At 42.6% G+C, this 19,412-nt stretch overlaps 1 protein-coding gene and 1 long non-coding RNA gene across 4 annotated transcripts in view; one reads left to right on the top strand and one right to left on the bottom strand.

The window, feature by feature from the left end:
- Window positions 1-5,179, bottom strand: part of VAV3 (vav guanine nucleotide exchange factor 3) — a 400,971-nt gene extending 395,792 nt beyond the window's left edge. For 2 of the 3 annotated variants that reach the window (XM_034932393.3, XM_003822235.6), the window contains exon 1: window positions 4,611-5,179. In XM_034932393.3, the coding sequence (XP_034788284.1) occupies window positions 4,611-4,814 (204 nt within the window). In that variant the 5' untranslated portion in view covers window positions 4,815-5,179. The remainder of the gene's footprint in view (window positions 1-4,610) is intronic. The other variant, XM_055115325.2, reaches the window with a different exon arrangement.
- The window catches only part of LOC130541681 (uncharacterized), a 29,877-nt gene continuing 14,852 nt past the window's right edge, over window positions 4,388-19,412 (top strand). The window contains exon 1 of the long non-coding RNA XR_008955763.1: window positions 4,388-4,449. This is a non-coding gene — a long non-coding RNA (uncharacterized LOC130541681). The remainder of the gene's footprint in view (window positions 4,450-19,412) is intronic.

The following is a 19,412-nucleotide window of genomic DNA, read 5'->3' as shown; positions in this document are numbered from 1 at the left end:
CCTGCTATTGCTTTGGTAAAAGCCGCCATCATCTCTTGCCTGAATGATGTATTAGCCTGGCCACTTCTATCCTTGCTGCTCTCCAGTCTGTTCTCAATGCAGTAGCCAAAGTAACTGTAGGAAAGGTAAATCAGGGCTGGGCGTGGCAGCTCATGCCTGTAATCCTAACACTTTGGGAGGCCAAGGCGGGTGGACTGCCTGAGCTCAGGAGTTGGAGACCACTCTAGGCAACATGGTGAAACCCCCTCTACTAAAATACAAAAAAGTAGCCGGGAGTAGTGGCATGTGCCTGTAGTCCCAGCTACTCTGGAGGCTCAGGAACGAAAAACTCTTGAGCCTGGGAGGCGGAGGTTGCAGTGAGCTGAGATCAGGCCACTGCACGCCAACTTGGGCTACACAGTAAGACTCTGTCTCAAAAAAAAAAGAAAAGAAAAGAAAGGTAAATCAGGCCATGTCACTCCTCTCCTCATCCCTCTGTTGACCTCTCATTTCACTCAAAGTGAAATCCAAAGTCCTTAAAGTGGCCCACAAGTCCTAAAAATCGAGCTTCCATTTTCTCTCTGACTTCACGTTTCCCACTCTTTCCCACACTCACTCTCCTCCAACCACACTGACCCTGCTGTTCTTCCAGTATGCCTGCCACTTAATGACCTCAGGAGCTTCGCACTTGGTATTCCCTCCACCAGGAATATTCTTTTTTCCAAACATTGACATTCCTGTGTTCCCTCACTCGCTTCAGGTCCCACCTAATTGTCACTCCCTTGGAGAGGACTTTCTTGACTACCTTCTATAAAATTGTATTACATTTCTCTCTAGTTCCTAACTCAGCTTCAAATGGGTTCATAGCACATTATAGATAAATATATAAATAATTATATACAATAAATTGTATGTAAAAATATAAATATATAAATAAATTATACAGTCATTTATTTATGGTTCAACTCTACTAAAATCCAAACCCCTTTAGGGCAGGGACTTTGTTGAGTTTGTCCAAGACAGTGTCTAAAACAGTGCCTGGAACATAGTAGGACCAAGCAAATATTCATTGAAGGAATCCTTGAAGTCTGAATTATTCATTTAGACAATTCAAAGTTTACATACACTGTCCATAGTGGCCACTAAACTCATTGAATGTATTACCCCTACTATAAAGCATAGTATAAAGCAAAATTTTAAGTTTCAAACTAAGACTAAGGTACTCTCATTCATGATAGATCTAGGGGTGGTTATAGGCATTCATGAAGATCTTCTTAACCACTAAAAGTGACATCAAGCCAATAACTCATGCCCTTCCACAGGCACACCCCCCGCCCCAACCCCAGCATGTGCCGCCCACCCAGTACAGCTATCACCAGTAGGCTCTTCTCTTCCAGAATCATTCACATGCTTTGTGTCCTGGCTAGAATACTGTTTCAGATGAAAAATAAATCTCAAATATAGACACTAAAATCTAACATATACAGACACAAAATTTCTTAAATATTCACTGGCCAACTGCATTTTATTTAACTGTATTATATAATAAGAGGAACATGTTAAATGTATAATTAAATATGATTAATGTTTACCTCTTTAACCTATCATAAATAAAAACAAAAGCTAAATCAGCATGAAAAAATATACTTATTTTTGAACTGAAGATCATCCTCTTACCAAGATGGCAAGATCAAAAACAAACTGATGTCAACAGCCAGAAAGAACAATAAGTAAGAAAACTGGGATCCCATCCATGCTTTTATTTTGAAAGATAATCAACTAACTTATTAAGATTCCAAGATTCAAACCTATAATTGAGCAGTCATTATTTGCAGTTATTTATTTTTTTAAATGCAAACAAGGCAGAAGGCTAACAGAGAATAGAAAGGCATCCCACTCACTGGAATAAACACTCATTTTAAAAGGCTGGTCATTTTATAGCCTCTTTCAGGAAAGCTAAACAGGCTACAAACAAAACATCAATAAATTAAAATTTCTTTTGTCAACATCTGCTCTTTACAGTCTCAATATGTCACAAAAGTCAGAAGTGACAGCTTCCAGTTATTTCTCAGCTTAGGAGATCATGTGCTATAAAAAATAGTCTATTTCAAATTAATATCTTCAACAGAATCTAAGTAGACAGAACGACTCTCAGACATACCAAAACGCCACAAGTACTAGTAATGACATCTCTAACTCCAGGGGAATACATTCTGCTGGGACATGACAGGGTTGTACCAGGTTAATAGTTTATTCACTACAGCTAGAACCTTTCCCAAGAAAGAGATGAGTAGTTAGAGGCAAAATGTCTAGGGTTATCAGCCCAAAGGAACCGGTAGGCCTCTACAATTGTTTTAAAATTTCTATTGGAACCTATTACTCTTAATATAACAATAGCAGAAAAAATGTTTTTCATAATTTTGCTAATAGTAAACATTTATTACGTACATGTGCTAGGCACTATAAGCATGTTAAATACGTCAAGTTGTTTCATAAAATCATTTCATAAGTCTCATTAAAGGATTTAATGACAACCTGCATGATACAAACTCATCGGCCTAGCATCCACTTGTTCAGCAGCCTTGCCTCTCTGCAATGAGGCCAAGAACCATGAGGAAAGCAAAAACAGACATCACCAGGCTCAGGTACTAGCCTTCTAGGATTCACATTTGAGGGAAGCACCCTCTCATAGGACATTACAGGAGAAACTGTACTTAATTTGGAACCAGAAACCTCAAGGTTGAACAGACTTAAGAACTCAAAAGTGCAACGGCACAAAGAAGGTCATTAGCTGTCCTACTTACCTTATTATAACCCAGTGATTTACCATCTGATAGCATAGTGTAATAATTCCTTTAGGGCAAGTATCCTGGTGTGCTCATTTTGCTACCCCCACTAGGGAACAGAACTCTTAGAGCATTGTATGTGCTCAATTTTCATTAATGATGCTTATAATGACAATCTTTGGTCATCAGAAAGATTAAATTACATCTAACATAAGAGAAGAGTGAAACACATTCAAAACGATTCTCATCCATTGTTAGCATTCAAATAAAGGCTTCGAGGTTTAAAAAGGTCTTCAGCTGTCCAGAAAACGTGATTATTGAGAGCAACTGCTGAGAGTTCCAGGAAACAAGTTCCAGGAAATGTGCACAGTACTGTACTCCCTACTGGTGGGCCAAGGCATCCTGACCCACGCTGCCTCCTGAGGCTACAGGCAAAGTGGAAAATGGGGATGTGTGAGAGTAGCTAACTGCAGCTCCCACCATAATAGAAAAGTCTGCCAAACCCCTCAAAGGAATTTCCAGAGTTGAGACGACTCTGAAGGGGTACCTAGAGGTAGCAATCACCATGCATGTTTATGGGGGTATAAAATAATTTACCTCACTTTCAAATACGTATGGCTCTCCCCACTTCCATGCCTGTTCTTTCTTAGGGACTGCCCATCAGCAGGTTGAAGGCAAACAGGCAAGGAATGCAGAATCTGAAGTGCAGGGGACCCTGATGAAACACTGACACCAAGAATCAGAGATGACTGTGTGTGCTCTAACTTTAAACACATACTTATTAAATCATATAAAGTCCGTTCCTTCTTAAAAGGCGCTGCTCTGGTTGCTAAGTAGCTGAGGCTCTGCGTCATAGAGGATTAGTGCTGAAATGTGTCATGGAGAGGGCTCTGTCCTCTCCCTTTTAAGTTGAAAGCAGTTTGGTTTTTTGTTTTGTTTTAACATTCTGAAAGAGAAAGAGGCTCTGAACCGAGTTTAACATCCTTCTGTACAAAAATTTTCCGACAGGACAAATAAACTACTCTTCCACTGAACTGTGACTTTTGAGCTGACTCTAGGGTGCACCCAACCTTCCAGAGGTGTCTGGCTTAACCCTCAAAGAGGCAGCTCCAGCCCCAGGAGCCGACCGGCACCACAGCACCTGAGCAGGGCACTTTAGGAAGGAAAGCGGAATCTCTAGTGAAACTTCTCATTTCCTGTCGCTGCTGAGAGAGGCTGGACTCGCTCCTTCTCACATGGTTTAGGAAGAGCTGTAAACCGGAGCTTGCCGGCTGGCCACCGGCTCAGGGGCCCTGGGGGCGGCCTCCGGGTTCTGCTCCCTGTTCTTCCCTTTGACCAATGTCACTCCTGGACAGATAACGGGACCAAACGCCCTTCACTTCCTCGAGTCCTCCTGTATGTCATGGTTCCTCTTTCAGGAAAACATGAGTACAAGACGCAAAGCAAAAGAAGAGACTAAAGGCAAATTACCCCATCACCTCGTTTCGTCCCTCCCCTTCGTTATTATAGAAGAGCTTGATCAAATTCCCTTTGTCGCGCCACACACACGCAGAGTAGGTGAAGGGCACCCTAAGACAACTTATTTCTTTCCCGCCTCACAGAAAGCCTTTACGAAATCCTCACACCATCTCCGGACGCAAAGCTTTCGCATTCAGCTTGAGGAGCTAAACCATTTCAAGCCAAGGTAGGAAATGCCAAAGTGGTGCCGAAGTGGTCCCAAAGCAGAAGGCTGGGAGGCAGGGCAAGCTCAGCGCACCTAGACGTTTGCATTTACACAAAGAAATTAGCCGCATGATTAATGGGAGCTGCCGGCTGGAGGCGGGGCGCCCGCGCCGGCCTCCTTACCTGGGACATCTGCGGCCTCAGGTTGATCTCCTTCAGGTTGATGGAGTGCGCCCGGAGGTTGTTAAGCAGCTGGCAGAGCAGGACTCCATCGCGGAGGGTCTGCGCCAGGTCGAACACCTGAGCCGAGTCCCAGGTCACCCGGTGGTTGGCGGGCAGCACCTTGCAATGGATGAGCCACTGCGCGCACTGCTTCCACGGCTCCATGCCCGACGGCTCCGGGACGCGGCTGGGCCGGGGCGGGCGGCAAAGATGCGGCCGCCGCCGCCGCCGCCGAGGTTCCTCCGCGCCCCGCCGACGCCAACAGCCGCCGGCCCTTTCCCCGCGCGGGATCGAGAGAGCAGGAGCCGCGGCTGACGGGTCGCGGGCGCCGCGCTAGGCTCGGCTCCGGTCCCGGCCCGGGTGCGCCGCGCCCCGGCCGCCGCTGCAGCGAGTCCCGCGCGCTCTCCGTGCGCCCCGGCCGGCTCGGCGGCGGCTGCCGCGCACAGGCTTCCGACTCCAGCGCCCGGCCCGCCACTGAGCATGCCCAGCACGCCGGCCGGTCTCGCTGCGGTCCGCAAGTCCCCAGACGCGCGGGTGGGAGCGCGCCGGCGGCCGGGGCTGGGGTCGGTGGCCGAGGGCGGGGCGCGGGGGAGGGGCCGGCGGAGGGGGGCGGCGGCCAGAAAGGGGATCCCGCGCCCCCGCCTGCAGCCTTGCGGGGCTCACGCAGCCCCCGGCGTCCTGGGGTCTTCTCTCGGGGCGGCTTCCCGGCTTTGCCGGGAGTGTGGCTGAATACTGTAATACGATGGGGTCCCCCAGGACCCCCTAAACAACAAATGCTCAAAGGAGCGACGGATTAATTGGGGCACCCAGACTCCCCAGAGCAATGAAAAAAGTGCCCAGAGCATCAGTAGTGCACGGCGCTGAAAGTTTTAGAGATCATCGCCCCCTCGCCCCTTGCAGCTCTATCCCCTCCATTCTCTATAGATGATTCCTCAGCCTATTCCTCTTAGTTGCCCCTAGTGGTGTTTTGGCACCCTGAAAGTGAGTGAGAGTGCGTGTGTGGAGACGCCTGCGGAAACCGCCCGGATCCCTGAGCCTATTTCCTCGCGAGGTAATTTTCACTTGGAGCTGGTTTCCCCCTGCACTGTCAGGCTCGGAACTGTTCGCCGTTGCTGTTCTGGCCCTTTTGCTGACCCCACAAAAACCTGCTTGAGAAAGGCCTGTGCCACGGTGCTAGACTGCGCATGCGTCGGCGACTGGCGGCCGGGTTTGAGAGCAAAGCGCGTTAGCCCTGGGCAGCTCCTGCCGGGCTGTTCTGGGATCCTTAGTGAAAGTTGGAACTTGACCCCAGAACTTTTGCGCAGTGCACAAGCAGTGCATTCGTGTTTCTTAAGTAAATCTTTTGGAGACTCTAAACCCTACCCCTTTTACTCCCACTGCACACTGCCCCTCAAAACCACAATTAATGTTTAAATTATTTGTGGCAAGATATTGCCACATTGAATTCTTGCTGTTCGATAGGAATGTGGTCCTTCGTCACCCTTTTGAGATGCATTCACTTAAAATTAGAAAATAGGCCGGGCGCGGTGGCTGACGCCTGTAATCCCAGCACTTTGGGAGGCCGAGGCGGGTGGATCACGAGGTCAGGAGATCGAGACCATCCTGGCTAACACGGTGAAAACCCGTCTCTACTAAAAATACAAAAAATCGGCCGGGCGTGGTGGCACGCGCCTGTAGTCCCAGCTGCTCGGGAGGCTGAGGTAGGAGAATCGCTTGAACCCATGAGGCGGAGATTGTGGTGAGCTGAGATCCAGCCACTGCACTCCAGCCTGGACGACAGAGCCAGACTCTGTCTCAAAAAACAAACAAACAAACAAAAAGATGGGAGTTTGGATAATTTAATTGTATTATATTTCTGTAGCCCAAATTTTTTATTACGAACCATACTTTATAAGCAGGCCAAAATATTATTTTTAAAAGAATGATCTGTTTAGGACAGTGATTGCGTCCTTTTTCGTTTGGCTGTGACAAGGATAGCACACTGTTTACACTCAGCGCTGAACAATAAATCAGCCTGAGGATTTCCTTTCCTCACGCGCATCCTTCCCTAGCAATTTCCTCTTGTGTTCAATGCGGATTCCATCAATAGCACGACGTTTCCTAGGCCATAATTTTGGCAAATAAATCATACTAAACTCTACATACCTTTAGAAGCAAAATCCAACACATTTGAAACACCATTTAACACAGTCTTTCATAAAGAGAAATTAAAAAGAAATTTCATTAAACGGGTCAAAATTTAAACTAAAACTATGAATTTTGTTTCAGGCAGCATCAGATCACCTTTGGATGTTGGAGAATATTTCCAAAATCCAGATATTATACAGTATCCCAGGACGCAAATCTGGATTTAGAGCCCGAGCTGTACTGCTTTCTAGCAACATGACCTTGGATAAATTCTCTACGGTTCAGTTTCCATAGATACGAAATAATAAATTTTTGGGGGGGTGGGGGACGGAGTCTCGCTCTGTCGCCCAGGCTGGAGTGCAGTGGCGCGATCTCAGCTCACTGCAAGCTCCACTTCCGGGGTTCACGCCATTCTCCTGCCTCAGCCTCCCAAGTAGCTGGGACTACAGGCGCCGGCCGCCACGCCCGGCTAATTTTTTTTGTATTTTTAGTACAGACAGGGTTTCACCGTGTTAGCCAGAATGGTCTAGATCTCCTGACCTCGTGATCCGCCCGCCTCGGCCTCCCAAAATGCTAGGATTACAGGCGTTAGCCGCCGTGCCTGGCCCTAAGAAGTAATTTCTAACTAATAGGGTTGTTGTCAGGATCAAATGGTACAATGTCTTGCTATTCAAAATGCAGCCTGTGGACAGAAGCATCACCCTTGAACTTGTCAGCACTGTAGACGTTTGGCCTCTACTCTCATACTGAATGAACCAGAACCTGAATTTTAAGATCTCCATATCCCATGTATTTCCATCAAAAGCCAAGAAGCACTGATACAATGCATAGAATGTGTGGTGCCTGATAATTAGAGCTCAATAAATATTACCCAATAGTAGCCACTTTTCATTCACAAGTGGCAACAACGACCAAATATTCTATTTCACTTCTCTGTATGTAATATATGACTTCAAAACATAATGCTTCTCAAATATAGTAAACCACAGAGTTGATAGAAAGGCAACAGGAAAATATATGGAAGGCCTAGAAGGGAAGGAGGTTAGTGGAGACACAGGATTCTTCAGGTAAACAAGGAGCTAAGTGCCAATAGGTGACTCATGTGAAAGACATTTAAGTGTCAGAAATTAGTGCAATAAAAATGCAATGGGCTTCTCACCTGAGTTATCCTTACTAAAGGAAAAAATTACAGTCTTTTCCCTTTACAATTTTTTTTTTTTTTTTTTTTTTTTTTGAGACAGAGTCTCACTCTGTCACCCAGGCTGGAGTGCAGCAGATCTCGACTCACTTCAACATCCGCCTCCCGGGTTCAAGCTATTCTCCTGCCTCAGCCTCCTGAGTAGCTGGGACTACAGGCACAAACCACCACACCTGGTTAATTTTTGTGGGGCTTTTTGGGACCCAGCCCTTGTCCCAACAAACCACTGACCTCAGCCTCCAGGCCTGCCCTGGCTGGTCATCAGAGCAGTAAGTGAGAGCAGGAGGCAGAGGCTGGGGAGGACAAGGGAGAGGGAGTGGGGTCCAGTGCAGGGAACAGGGCTCTGTCACCCAGGCTGGAGTGCAGTGGCACGATCTCCACTCACTGCAACCTCCACCTGCTGGGTTCAAGCGATTCTCCTGCCTCAGCCTCCCAAGTAGCTGGGACTACAGGCATGCACCATCACACCCGGCTAATTTTTGTATTTTTAGTAGAGATGGGGTTTCACCATATTGGCCAGGCTGGTCTCGAACTCCTGAACTCAAGTGATCCGCCCACCTTGGTCTCTGAAAGTGCAGGGATTACAGGTGTGAGCCATCGCACTGACCTCCCTTTGCAACCTTAAAGGAAATGTTCCACCTAGTGAAGGCAAGTTGGGAAATAGGGACCAACTCATCAGTGGCAACTCCTTGCTAATCCTGTTACCTAGTGTTCTTGTGGTGTGCAAGAAGTTCTTTCTTGCATATCTGACATGTGACTTCAGGACCCCTCCTATGGTCCTACTGCCCTTGAGTCCTTCATAGCCCCTGTAGTACATCCACAGTCTACCATTTGCTGAATGCCCACTATGTGTCAAGCACTCTTCTGGGCACTTTACATGCACTGTCTGCAAGTGAGAAGATGCTCTCCCACCCATTTTAATGAAGAAGCTAGAGATCAACAGAGTTAAGCATCTTGCTCTTTATTAGGGAACTCAATAAAAGGATGAGCTTGTGTCTCCACATCTGCGCCCCTTCTGTTCAGAGCTGTGGCTCAGCATTAAAATAATTGCCGTATCAAGCTTAATTACTGGTTTAAACATCGTTCTCCCTGCTAGACTGAAACACCTTGAAGGCAAGGGTGGTAACTCATTCATCTTCAAATTCCCAGAACCAACCTTGGTGCCTGTCACATGACAAACAATAAATATTAGTTTGGTGAGTAAATAAATGAACAAGTTATGTTAACCCTCTTGCTCTCCCTCCATCCCTCTCTGCCTTTCTATCCTGTCTTTCTGGTGGTGAAAAGATCAGGAAGGATTTGCCAGCATTACTTGTAACAGGCATAAGAGTCACATGAAAAAAGATCTGCTTTTTTCTTTTTCTTTTTTCTTTTCTTTTTTTTTTTTTTTTTTTTTTTTTTGAGCCAGAGTCTTACTCTTGTCACCTAGGCTGGAGTGCAATGGTGTGATCTTGGCTCACTGCAACCTCCGCCTCCCGGGTTCAAGCTATTCTCCTGCCTCGGCCTCCCGAGTAGCTGGGATTACAGGCGCCCACCATCATGCCTGGCTAATTTTTGTACTTTTAGTAGAGACAGGGTTTCTCTATGTTGGCCAGGCTGGTCTCAAACTCCTGACCTCAGGTGATCCGCCCACAAGAGTCTACCAAAATGCTGGGATGACAGGCGTGAGCCACCGCGCCTGGCCTGCTTTTTTTGTGTGTGTCTCGCTAGTCTTTCCGTGCCCTCCAAGATGAGCAGGCTGCCTTCTGTTTCTCTTTTGTATCACAGTGTTGTTTGGATCTTGCTTCAGCCCTACACTGTATGAAAACAGGAAATGGAATAAGTGGCATCCTGAACTGCAGGAAAGACAAGGATGACAGATGATGGATATCACATACTAGGTCCCTTGCCATGTTCAAAATTATATCCTACATCGTAGGACATTCTACATCAGCCAAATGTACCAAAAAACTGAAGTAAAGGATCTGAAAGCCACATTAATTCATTGCCTGCTCCATCTGTATTGTCACTCCACTCCTTACTGACTTTTTTTATTATTCTTCCAACTCTTAATTTTTGTTTGTTTGTTTGTTTGTTTGTTTATTTGAGATGGGGTCTCACTCTGTTGCCCAGGCTGGAGTGCAGTGACACAATCTCACCTCACTGCAACCTCCACCTCCCGGGTTCAAGTGATTTCTCCTGCCTCAGCTTCCCCAGTAGCCGGGACTATGGGCACACTCCTGGCTAATTTTTGTATTTTTAGTAGAGACAGGGTTTTACTATATTGGCCAGGCTGGTCTTGAACTCCTGACCTCAGGTGATCCACCCGCTCTGGCCTCCCAAAGTGCTGGGATTACAGGCGTGAGCCACTGCGCCCGGCCTTTGTCTTTATTCCTCATTGTATTTCTTTTTTTATGTTATAAGAGAAGTAAATCATGGATGGTACATAACCTATTGAAGATAAATCAGTTTCTGAAAGAATTGAAGATACAGAAATACAAATATTGTAAACCACAAACTGAAATCCAGACTGTTTGCTGGATTAATTTCCTTCAACTACAATCAAATGTAGTTTGGTTTCACATACACCTTAGGGATGTGGGCTTTACATTTCTGGTAATTTGATACTGTCTTTAAAGTAAATACCAGAAAAACACTGGGGAGATAGAATGAGGGTAGAGTAAGATTTCTATAATAACTGTTCCTTTAATAAATGTGCCCAAATCAGTGCGAATTTAAAGATTTTGGAATTAGGTACAAATGAGCAGGGTCTTGTTAGGATCACAGGATTTCTTTTCTCTTCTGACATGTTCAAGTCCTTGATTATAATAATAAAGGTAACAAAAACAATGACAATAACCCATACTCTAAATGGCGCTTACCATCTAACAGAAGAAATTTACTTGAGGTAATTTATGACACATAAAGCTTCCAATTCAGGAGGCCAAGGATGGTGGATCACCTGAAGTCAGGAGTTCAAGACCAGCCTGACCAACATGGTGAAAACCCACCTCTACTAAAAATACAAAAAATTAGCCGGGCGTGGTGGCAGGCACCTGTAGTCCCAGCTACTCGGGAGGCTGAGGCAGGAGAATCACTTGAACCCGGGAGGCAGAGGTTGCAGTGAGCCGAGATTGTGCCATAGCACTCCAGCCTGGGCAACAAGAGCAAAACTCCGTCAAAAAAAAAAAAAAAAAAAGCTTCCAAAGAAGCAGCTTTAAAAGGAGGATTAGAACATGACTGTAAGTCTATGTGTTACAAGGGATGGATTAATAAAAGACCAATTAACTAACCAATGTCCAAATAAATGAAATAATGAAATAAATGGAAATACAAGTGTTCTTCCCACTCTGTGAGTATATACCCCACCAACACACACAGAAAATGAGGCTCCAAAGATTTACCTCACTGAGTTAATTGCACTTCAGCTGGGTCTTTTCAAAGTCTGGTTCACAGTAAACATTCTGCAGCTCTCAAGCCATGATTAGACATTAATCCATTTCCAGAACATTAGTGGTGATACACATATATGTTATGTTTTAAAGATAACTAAGGAAGTTAAACTTACAGGGAAAAGCTAAATAGCTCTGTGTATTCCTGTCAACAACTAAGGACCTTAATCTAATTTGTAGAATATTTAAATCCATTTGCATGTTGGTATAAAGAAATTGCCAGGGAGAAAGTTCTTTATACAGAGATTGTGAATTTTAAAATCCAATGCAAAGAAACTTTTGTGGGAAGTCCTTGATGTCCCTTTTTCCATGTAATCCTGTGTATATCACAATCGTTTTACTAAGTTCTTTGCAGAATAATTATCTCTTTAAGTGTCTGAGACCCCAACTACCACCAACCTCCTTTCACCCCAACCCTGACTATCTTTGAGGTCCTTGGAAACAGAGATTGTACCTTATTCATGTCATTACTCCAATGCCTGGCACTTGGTAGAGGATGGATGGATAACTGGATGGATGAAGAGGTGGGTGGATGAATAAATTAGGTGAAGAGGGATGTAAACCATGTCATTATAGTAGTGATGAGAGAGGAGAAAATTTCACTTACCATTTTGGCATGTCACTCAGATTTATTCCTGCCACCAACAATGTCCTTGGAAGAATAAAGTGATACAGAAGGACAGATTGGGTTTACCCATGTAGAGAATGCAGGAGTACTAGAAAGCACCCCGCCTCCGTCCACATTCAAAACCAAAAAAAAAAAGTCCTTGATTTATGTTTAACAATTAAAATCCATTATAGAACAATTAGAAACTCTCCCTGGAAAATGCAATATATTTAAATTCATACCTCATGCCTGAGATCAGATAATAACAGCAACAACAGCTATTTGTTGACTATATTATGAGCACTGACAACTAGCTATTGAGCTACCTACTTCATATGTATGGTTTTATTTGATTCGCATAACCTCTCTGAGGTGTTACTATTACTGACCTCATTTTGTAGATGAGGAAACCGACTCTAAGCAAGCTCAACTATCTTTCCTAAATTCAAATAGCCAATAAGTAGCAAAGCTAGCATTGGACCCGGAACATCCTGATGCCAAGATTCACACATTTAACCATGATGTCATTCTGCCTCTCTGGAGATTTAAGACAGAGGGATCCCTAAGAGCAGATGCCAACAAGATGGCTTTATACACAGCCAACTTTAAATGTTCCACACCCTGCAGAAAGTCATTAACAAAACATAATTTTACCTTTTATTTACATGAGTGAAACTTCCCCCCATTCCTATTCAAATAGCAAGAAAAGAATCAAGATTTGTTTGGTAAAGCAATTTTAATTTATTTTTAATTCTTAAAATGTTCCAGTTTTAAATGTTTCTAAATTTCTTTAAGCGTTCCATTTAATCTTTTCTAATGTAACCGTTTTGTTTTATTTTGCTGTGTTTTGTTTCATTTTGTTTCAGACTGACATAAGATTGTGAAATGCTGTGCTTTAGAAAACGTGTGAGTATCTTTTTTGATCATCAGAATCATAACAGTGTAGAAGTGATTCAAAAAAAGCTTGACCAGCTTTTCTGGGAAAGGACAGGACAAAGCTAAAAAGCACTAAAATGGAAACCTAATGTGCCATATTAATCTCACACACATGCACACATAGACACTTACACAATTATATATTTTTGCAGACTATGCTCCATTTTGCAATCTTGGCATTAGGTTACCTGTAAAATCATAAACTGGTTTCTATTGCACACACAAATGGAAAAAGGAAGACTCACTGGCCACACCAAGAGTGCTCATCTGGTCAGGATGAAAACACAGTAGCTTTTTCTGCTTCATTGTTTGTTTTGACACTGGCTACAACGTTTCATCTGTTCTTTCAGAAATTTCCTGGATTTAGGGAATAACTCATATGTTCGGCTAGCTTTGTTTCTCCTTTTGCTGACATTTCTCGGGGCTAATTTCTTAGGCTATTTAAATTAGAATATATCATTGGGGTGTAAGAAAGAAAGAGATAAGTCTAAAGAGGATATCTCTGAGAGAACAATAATCATTCAGATTATTTTAAAGAGAGAATAGGATGAAATTGGTGGGCCTGAAGAAAATAGGAAAATTTACATATATATATGTAAATGTCCAATCTGTCCTAACCTATAAAATCTGATTTACCTACCTCATTTAATAAATATTAATTTTGTACTTTCTAAAGAACAAAAACTCTCTTCTAAATTTTATGTGGGGTTATAGGGTGAAAGTAAAACAGTGTCCCTAAACCAAATCCCTGTGAAAATGTATTTAACACTTAGAGATGAGAGTAGGAAAGACGGCACGAAGTAGGCACTCTATATCTTTCTGTGTGGAAGTGTTTAGTGTCAACTTCTTATGGCACTTGAAATGACGAAACTTATGAACCAGCACTGAGCTGGAGGGATTGCTGGACAGGCAGAACACAGAAGGTCCACTGTAGTCTTAGAAGGGCATCTAGCTAAATGAAAAATGTCATCTTCTAGAATCCTAATATGTCCATATTCTTGTTCCTTTCATTCTGTCTACTTAATCACTCTAAGTGCCAGGAACCAGGAATAATTTCTGGGGTGGCTCCAGGCACAAAAATGTTAACAGTGATGCAATTTGATAAATCAAAACGAGTTGAAGGCATTAGTTGAAAACTCTAAAATGTTCTGAGGAACTCAAACAACTCAATAACAATAAAACAAATAACAGATTTCAAACGAGCCAAGGATCTACATGGGCATTTCTCCAAAGAGAACATATAAATGACCAACAGGGTATGAAAGAAATGCTCAATACACTAATTGCCAAGGAAATGGAATTAAAACCACCTGTTAGAATGGCTATTATAAAAAAGACAAAAGATAAGTGTTGGTGAGGATGTGGTAAAAAGGGAACCCTGGTAGATTGTTGGTGGGTATATAAATTAGCACAGCCGTTAGGGAAAATGGTGTGGAGGTTCCTCAAAAATTTAAAAATAGAACTACCATATGATCCAGTATTCCCACTTCTGGAAATGATACCATTATGTCAAGAGATACCTGCACTTCCATGTTCATTGCGGCATTATTCACAATAGCCAAGATATAAAATCAATCTAGTTCAACAATGGATGAATGGATTTTAAAATGTACTATAATAATAATGGAATACTATTCAGCCTTTAAAAAGAAGGAAATCCTATCATTTGCAACAACATGGATAATCCTGGAGGCCATTATGCTAAGTGAAAGAGGTTGGGCATAGAAAGACAAATACTGCCTGATCTCATTGTATGTGGAATCTAAAAATGTTGAATTCATAGGGACAGAGTAGAATGGTGGTTGCCAGGGGCTGAGGCAGGGTGGGAAGCAGGAATGGGGAGATGTTGGCCAAAGGGTACAAAGTTACAGTGTAACAGAATGAATAAGTTTTGGAGATCTATGGTATAGTATGGTGATTATAGTTAATAATAATGTATTGCATACTTGAAAATTGCTATAAGAGTAGATCCTAAATGTTCTCACCACACACAAAAAATATGTAAGATGATGGATGTATTAATTCGCTTGACTTAATCAGAAGTAATCTCCCAAGTGGTTCAGCTGTCTCACAATAAAATGGGAGAGGGACTGCCAGAAGCCACTGGGAAAGACGGATGATCAATACTCACAGTGCAAGGGTTGTAGCCTCCTAGTCTATCTTAATCACACTTATGAGGAATTGAGTTACAGGTGTCAAAGTGAATGAGATTTTGCTGTTGGCCAGCTATCAATTCCTTTCATTTTGATCTGTCTCTTATATGGAAGTGTCTGGGAAGATGCAGCCACTGGCTGAGATTTCTTCTTAAGGCTGCTCCCTGGGATCTGGATGTGTCCCCAACACCTCCATTGGAACCACAGTTTACTTTTTAGTAAAAGTGAGAAGGAGACAGACATTGCTATCACAGGGCCTGTGGGTCTCTGATGCTGAACTGAGGGTAATTAGAAAGGTCTTTTCTTTGCTACTACATCCAGTTTGAACATTTTATGGTAGATATGTACCTAATAATTGCTTTTCTAATGCTCATTACATGTTTCATATTCAGACATTAAAAGCTTAGTTCTTTACTAATGTCTTGTGGAGTATATATTGAATGTGGCAATAGTTTCATTACAGATTAAAAACAGTTATCATTTCTAAATAGCCAGAAACTAGTATCAGTAAAGACCCATATATATTATTTTAAATAATTTAATTATTTTTGAAGTCAGATTTAACTACCACTTTTCGCTTCTCTGCATTTAAAGATACAGGCAATATTTTACTGTTTGGAAAAACCAATCCAAGATATGAGTTTTAAGATACTGTCTGTGTCTGATCTATCTTTTCCTTCAGATTCTCTACCCAAAATTTCTTCACGATATTCTTATACTCTTCAGATAAACTAGAAAAAAATCTAAACCTTGAATTCTGCTTTTCAAAGGGGTCTGTCAGGAATGAGCTAAGCAATGGTCAATTTACAACAGGATTAAAAACTAAATTGGCATCTCTTTCAAGTTGCACACTGTGGCAAATTTGAGCAGCTGTTTAATACATGTTGCCAGTGGACTCAGTTCTACATCAGTCATGCTAATATAAGTCTTGCTATTCTCCGTAGCTACAAAATATTGCTCTAACCTAAGCCATGTCTGTAGCCAATGCATACTATGGGTAGTTGGGAGGGCTCAGCTAGGCTAGGACAGCTCCCCCGGCCCACTCCTGTCAACCCCGGTGACTCCTGCAAGCCCAAGTAAAAGACTTCTTCCTCAGGTAGGCCTATCCTGATGAGTGATAACTTTGTGCTGCCTTCACCACCACCAGCAGCCACCCATGCCCACCTGTGTTATTTTCCACCTTACCTTATTTGTATTGGTCTTAAAAGGGATCCCTTGGAAATACAGTGTCTAATTCATCTGAGAATTCCCAAGAGCTCACTAAGTATTTATTGAATGAATGAACAAATGAATGAATGGTGTCAGACCTATTACTACGGTCAATGCTACCTCCAATTTTAAGCTACATAAAGTAGCTTAATTTATTAAGTAGCGTTATTTCGAGCATTCTTGTGCTTATTTAACCTTCTGCTGTCTAGATTTTACCTTATTGGAACAGTTTTCTCTGACAGTGTGAAGAAAAGTAAAAGAAGGATCCCACGAGGACTAAACTGTGGATGGGGGCGGGGGTGGAGGTTGAAGCAAGGGACAGATATAACTCAGAATGGTATGATTCATTCAACTGAAAACAAAATCATTTCAAAATTCTAAAGAAAATGAAGTGCAATTGTTGTGTTAAATCTATTTAGTTATTCATAAGCAATTACTATAAACAAATATTTATGTGGCTTAAAACAAAAATATGTCTACTAGAAGTCTAAGAATTCCTTTTTCAATAATCCTAAATTACACTTTGCTTAGAAGAGGTGTGTTTTGTTTACTTTTCAGAGTGATTTTCTCCACAATGCCTGAACTATACATGATTTGTGTGAGCGGGATAAGCCCTTTAGCTGTTCAAAATTAGCTTAGTCACCAGTCTAGTGAGGCCATCCATGAAATACCCTAGTTGTTGGCAATTTGTTACCTCTGAGCTCTTTAAATTAAATAGCATTGCGATTCATTCCGAGAAAGGGTCAAATCACTTAGCAGACCATGAAAAAGAGAGGATGTGTCACTACTACTCTTAATCAAATTCTTTCACTTCTTTTATTCTTTTTCATTCTTGGCTGTGGTTGTCTAAATTCATCTTCAGGGATAAATGGTCACTAGTTATTTATCAAAGCATGAGTCTTTTCTGCAGGGATCAGACTTCTGCTATTTTAAACATGCATTAGACTTCAGATTATGAGCCAGGAACTGAACTACATGTTTTATACATCTTATTTCTTTTACATTAGATTTGTAGGGTAGATACGATGTCCCAATTTTACAGGTTAGGAAAAAGGTTCAGAGAGGTAGACAACGTTTATAACACTGTAGCTATAAAAACAAGATTCCTGAAACCTTACCTCAAAGCACTAAATCAGAATTTACAGGAGATATCTAGGAATCTATTAAACCCTAATTTCTGTGTTTTTAACTAGTGCTCCTGTGTGATTATTATTATCCTTTATTATTAAAATTTTCAAACTTATACAAAAGTAGATGGAATAGTTACTAAACCCCCATGTACCATCACCCAGTTTTAACAGTTATCAACCAAAGTTGCAGTATCTTTTTAATTGTTCAGACTTTGCCCTGTGATCCAGGTGATTCTTTAAAATAATAAAATTGAGAACCAGTGAGAACAGTGACTTTCTCATTGTCATTTATCTGTGGAGCAGCAGAGCTGAGAACCAAATCTGAAATACGTAACTCCAAGTAGGGTTTGCTTTCCATTTAACCATAGTTGTATTCATTGCATTAATATATATTTATTGGGGTCCTTCGTATTCATATAGTATTATGCTGAGAACTAAAACAAGAAGATGAACCAGTTAAATCGTATTTCAAAGTGGCCTGTGAGCAAGGACCAAAATGTTGACAGCAGGGCCAGGCACAGTAGCTGATGCCTGCAATCCCGCAGCACTTTGGGAGGCAAAGTGGAAGCATCGCTTGAGGCCAGGGGTTTGAGACTGCAGCAAGCTATAATTATGCCACGACTGCACTCCAGCCTGGGCAATGGAGCAAGACTCTGTCTCTAAAAAAAGGCAAAAAAAAGTAGATGATAAGTACAAAAAGTAGGAGATCAAAGAATGAAACAGTTTTAAAAGTCTTCATGGGGGAGATACAACTTGACCTAGGCCTTCAGCAAGGAAGGACTTTCCAAGTGAAGAATAACATGAACAAAAACATAACATTCAGAATCAACAAATTATTTCTGGAGAACTCAGGAATAAAAAGCAGACTGGCTGGACAAGAGAGGCCCATATTGGATGGCTTGGGGGATCAGATCACTTAAATTCTCAAAGGCAAGATTGAATGGGGGTAACAGAAAGTCACCAGGAGTTTTTAAATAGGAGAGAAATATGGTCAAGGTGGTAATTTAGAAAGAAAATTCTGTGCTGGGCACGGTGGCTCACACCTGTAATCGCAGCACTTTGGGAGGCTGAGGCAGGCAGATCACAAGGTCAGGAGTTCGAGACCATCCTGGCTAACACGGTGAAACCCCATCTCTACTAAAAATACAAAAAATGAGCCAGTCATGGTGGCACGCACCTGTAGTCCCAGCTACTTGCGAGGCTGAGGCAGGAGAATCACTTGAACCCATGAGGCGGAGGTTGCAGTGAGCCGAGATGGTGCCACTGCACTCCAGCCTGGGTGACAGGGCGAGACTCCATCTCAGAAAAAAAAAAAAAGAAGAAGAAGAAGAAGAAGAAGAAGAAAACTCTGGCCACAGCATATCTGGAAAAGAGATTCAAGAGGCAGGGTGATATGTTAATAAATGACTACACCAAATCAGGCATAAGATGAAAAGGATCAAGATTTGAGAGACGTAGGATCAACTGGACTTGGTGGGGAAAAGAGGGAGGAATGAATTTAAAATGACTGTGGTTTTGTAACTGGGTAGCTAGAAGAATTCAGCAATACTGAGTTTTACTGAAAATAGTGAAAGATACGAGATCAGTGCTTGGGGGAGAGTTAGTGTGGGGATGCTACGTTCAGAGGCATCAGCATAGGAAATCATTGAAACAGTGATAGCCACATGATCAAAGGTAAGACTCACTGGAAAATAATAACTGAGATTCCTAGGACTGCTCACAGTGAAGGGATGAGAGGAGAAGAGGAGGCAGAGGAGTTATGAAAACCCTAGAGGGATTGTCACTGGGGATCACCCTAATTCAGATCACTGCCCACCAGAGGATCATTTAGTGTCAGTCCCTGTGAGGATGCCCTTTATACAATTGCCTTTGACTGATGCTAAATGGGTCAAAGAACCACTGCCATGCCATTTCTGTAGCAATTTCTGGATAATCACTTGGGACCAACCCTGATTCAATATCTGACTTATAG

The sequence above is a fragment of the Pan paniscus genome, chromosome 1 (assembly GCF_029289425.2).
Source record: "Pan paniscus chromosome 1, NHGRI_mPanPan1-v2.0_pri, whole genome shotgun sequence".
In the NCBI taxonomy this organism is placed as follows: Eukaryota; Metazoa; Chordata; class Mammalia; order Primates; family Hominidae; genus Pan; species Pan paniscus.
The sequence above is the reverse complement of the archived record's forward strand: the minus strand, read 5'-3'. Positions and strand labels throughout refer to the sequence as shown.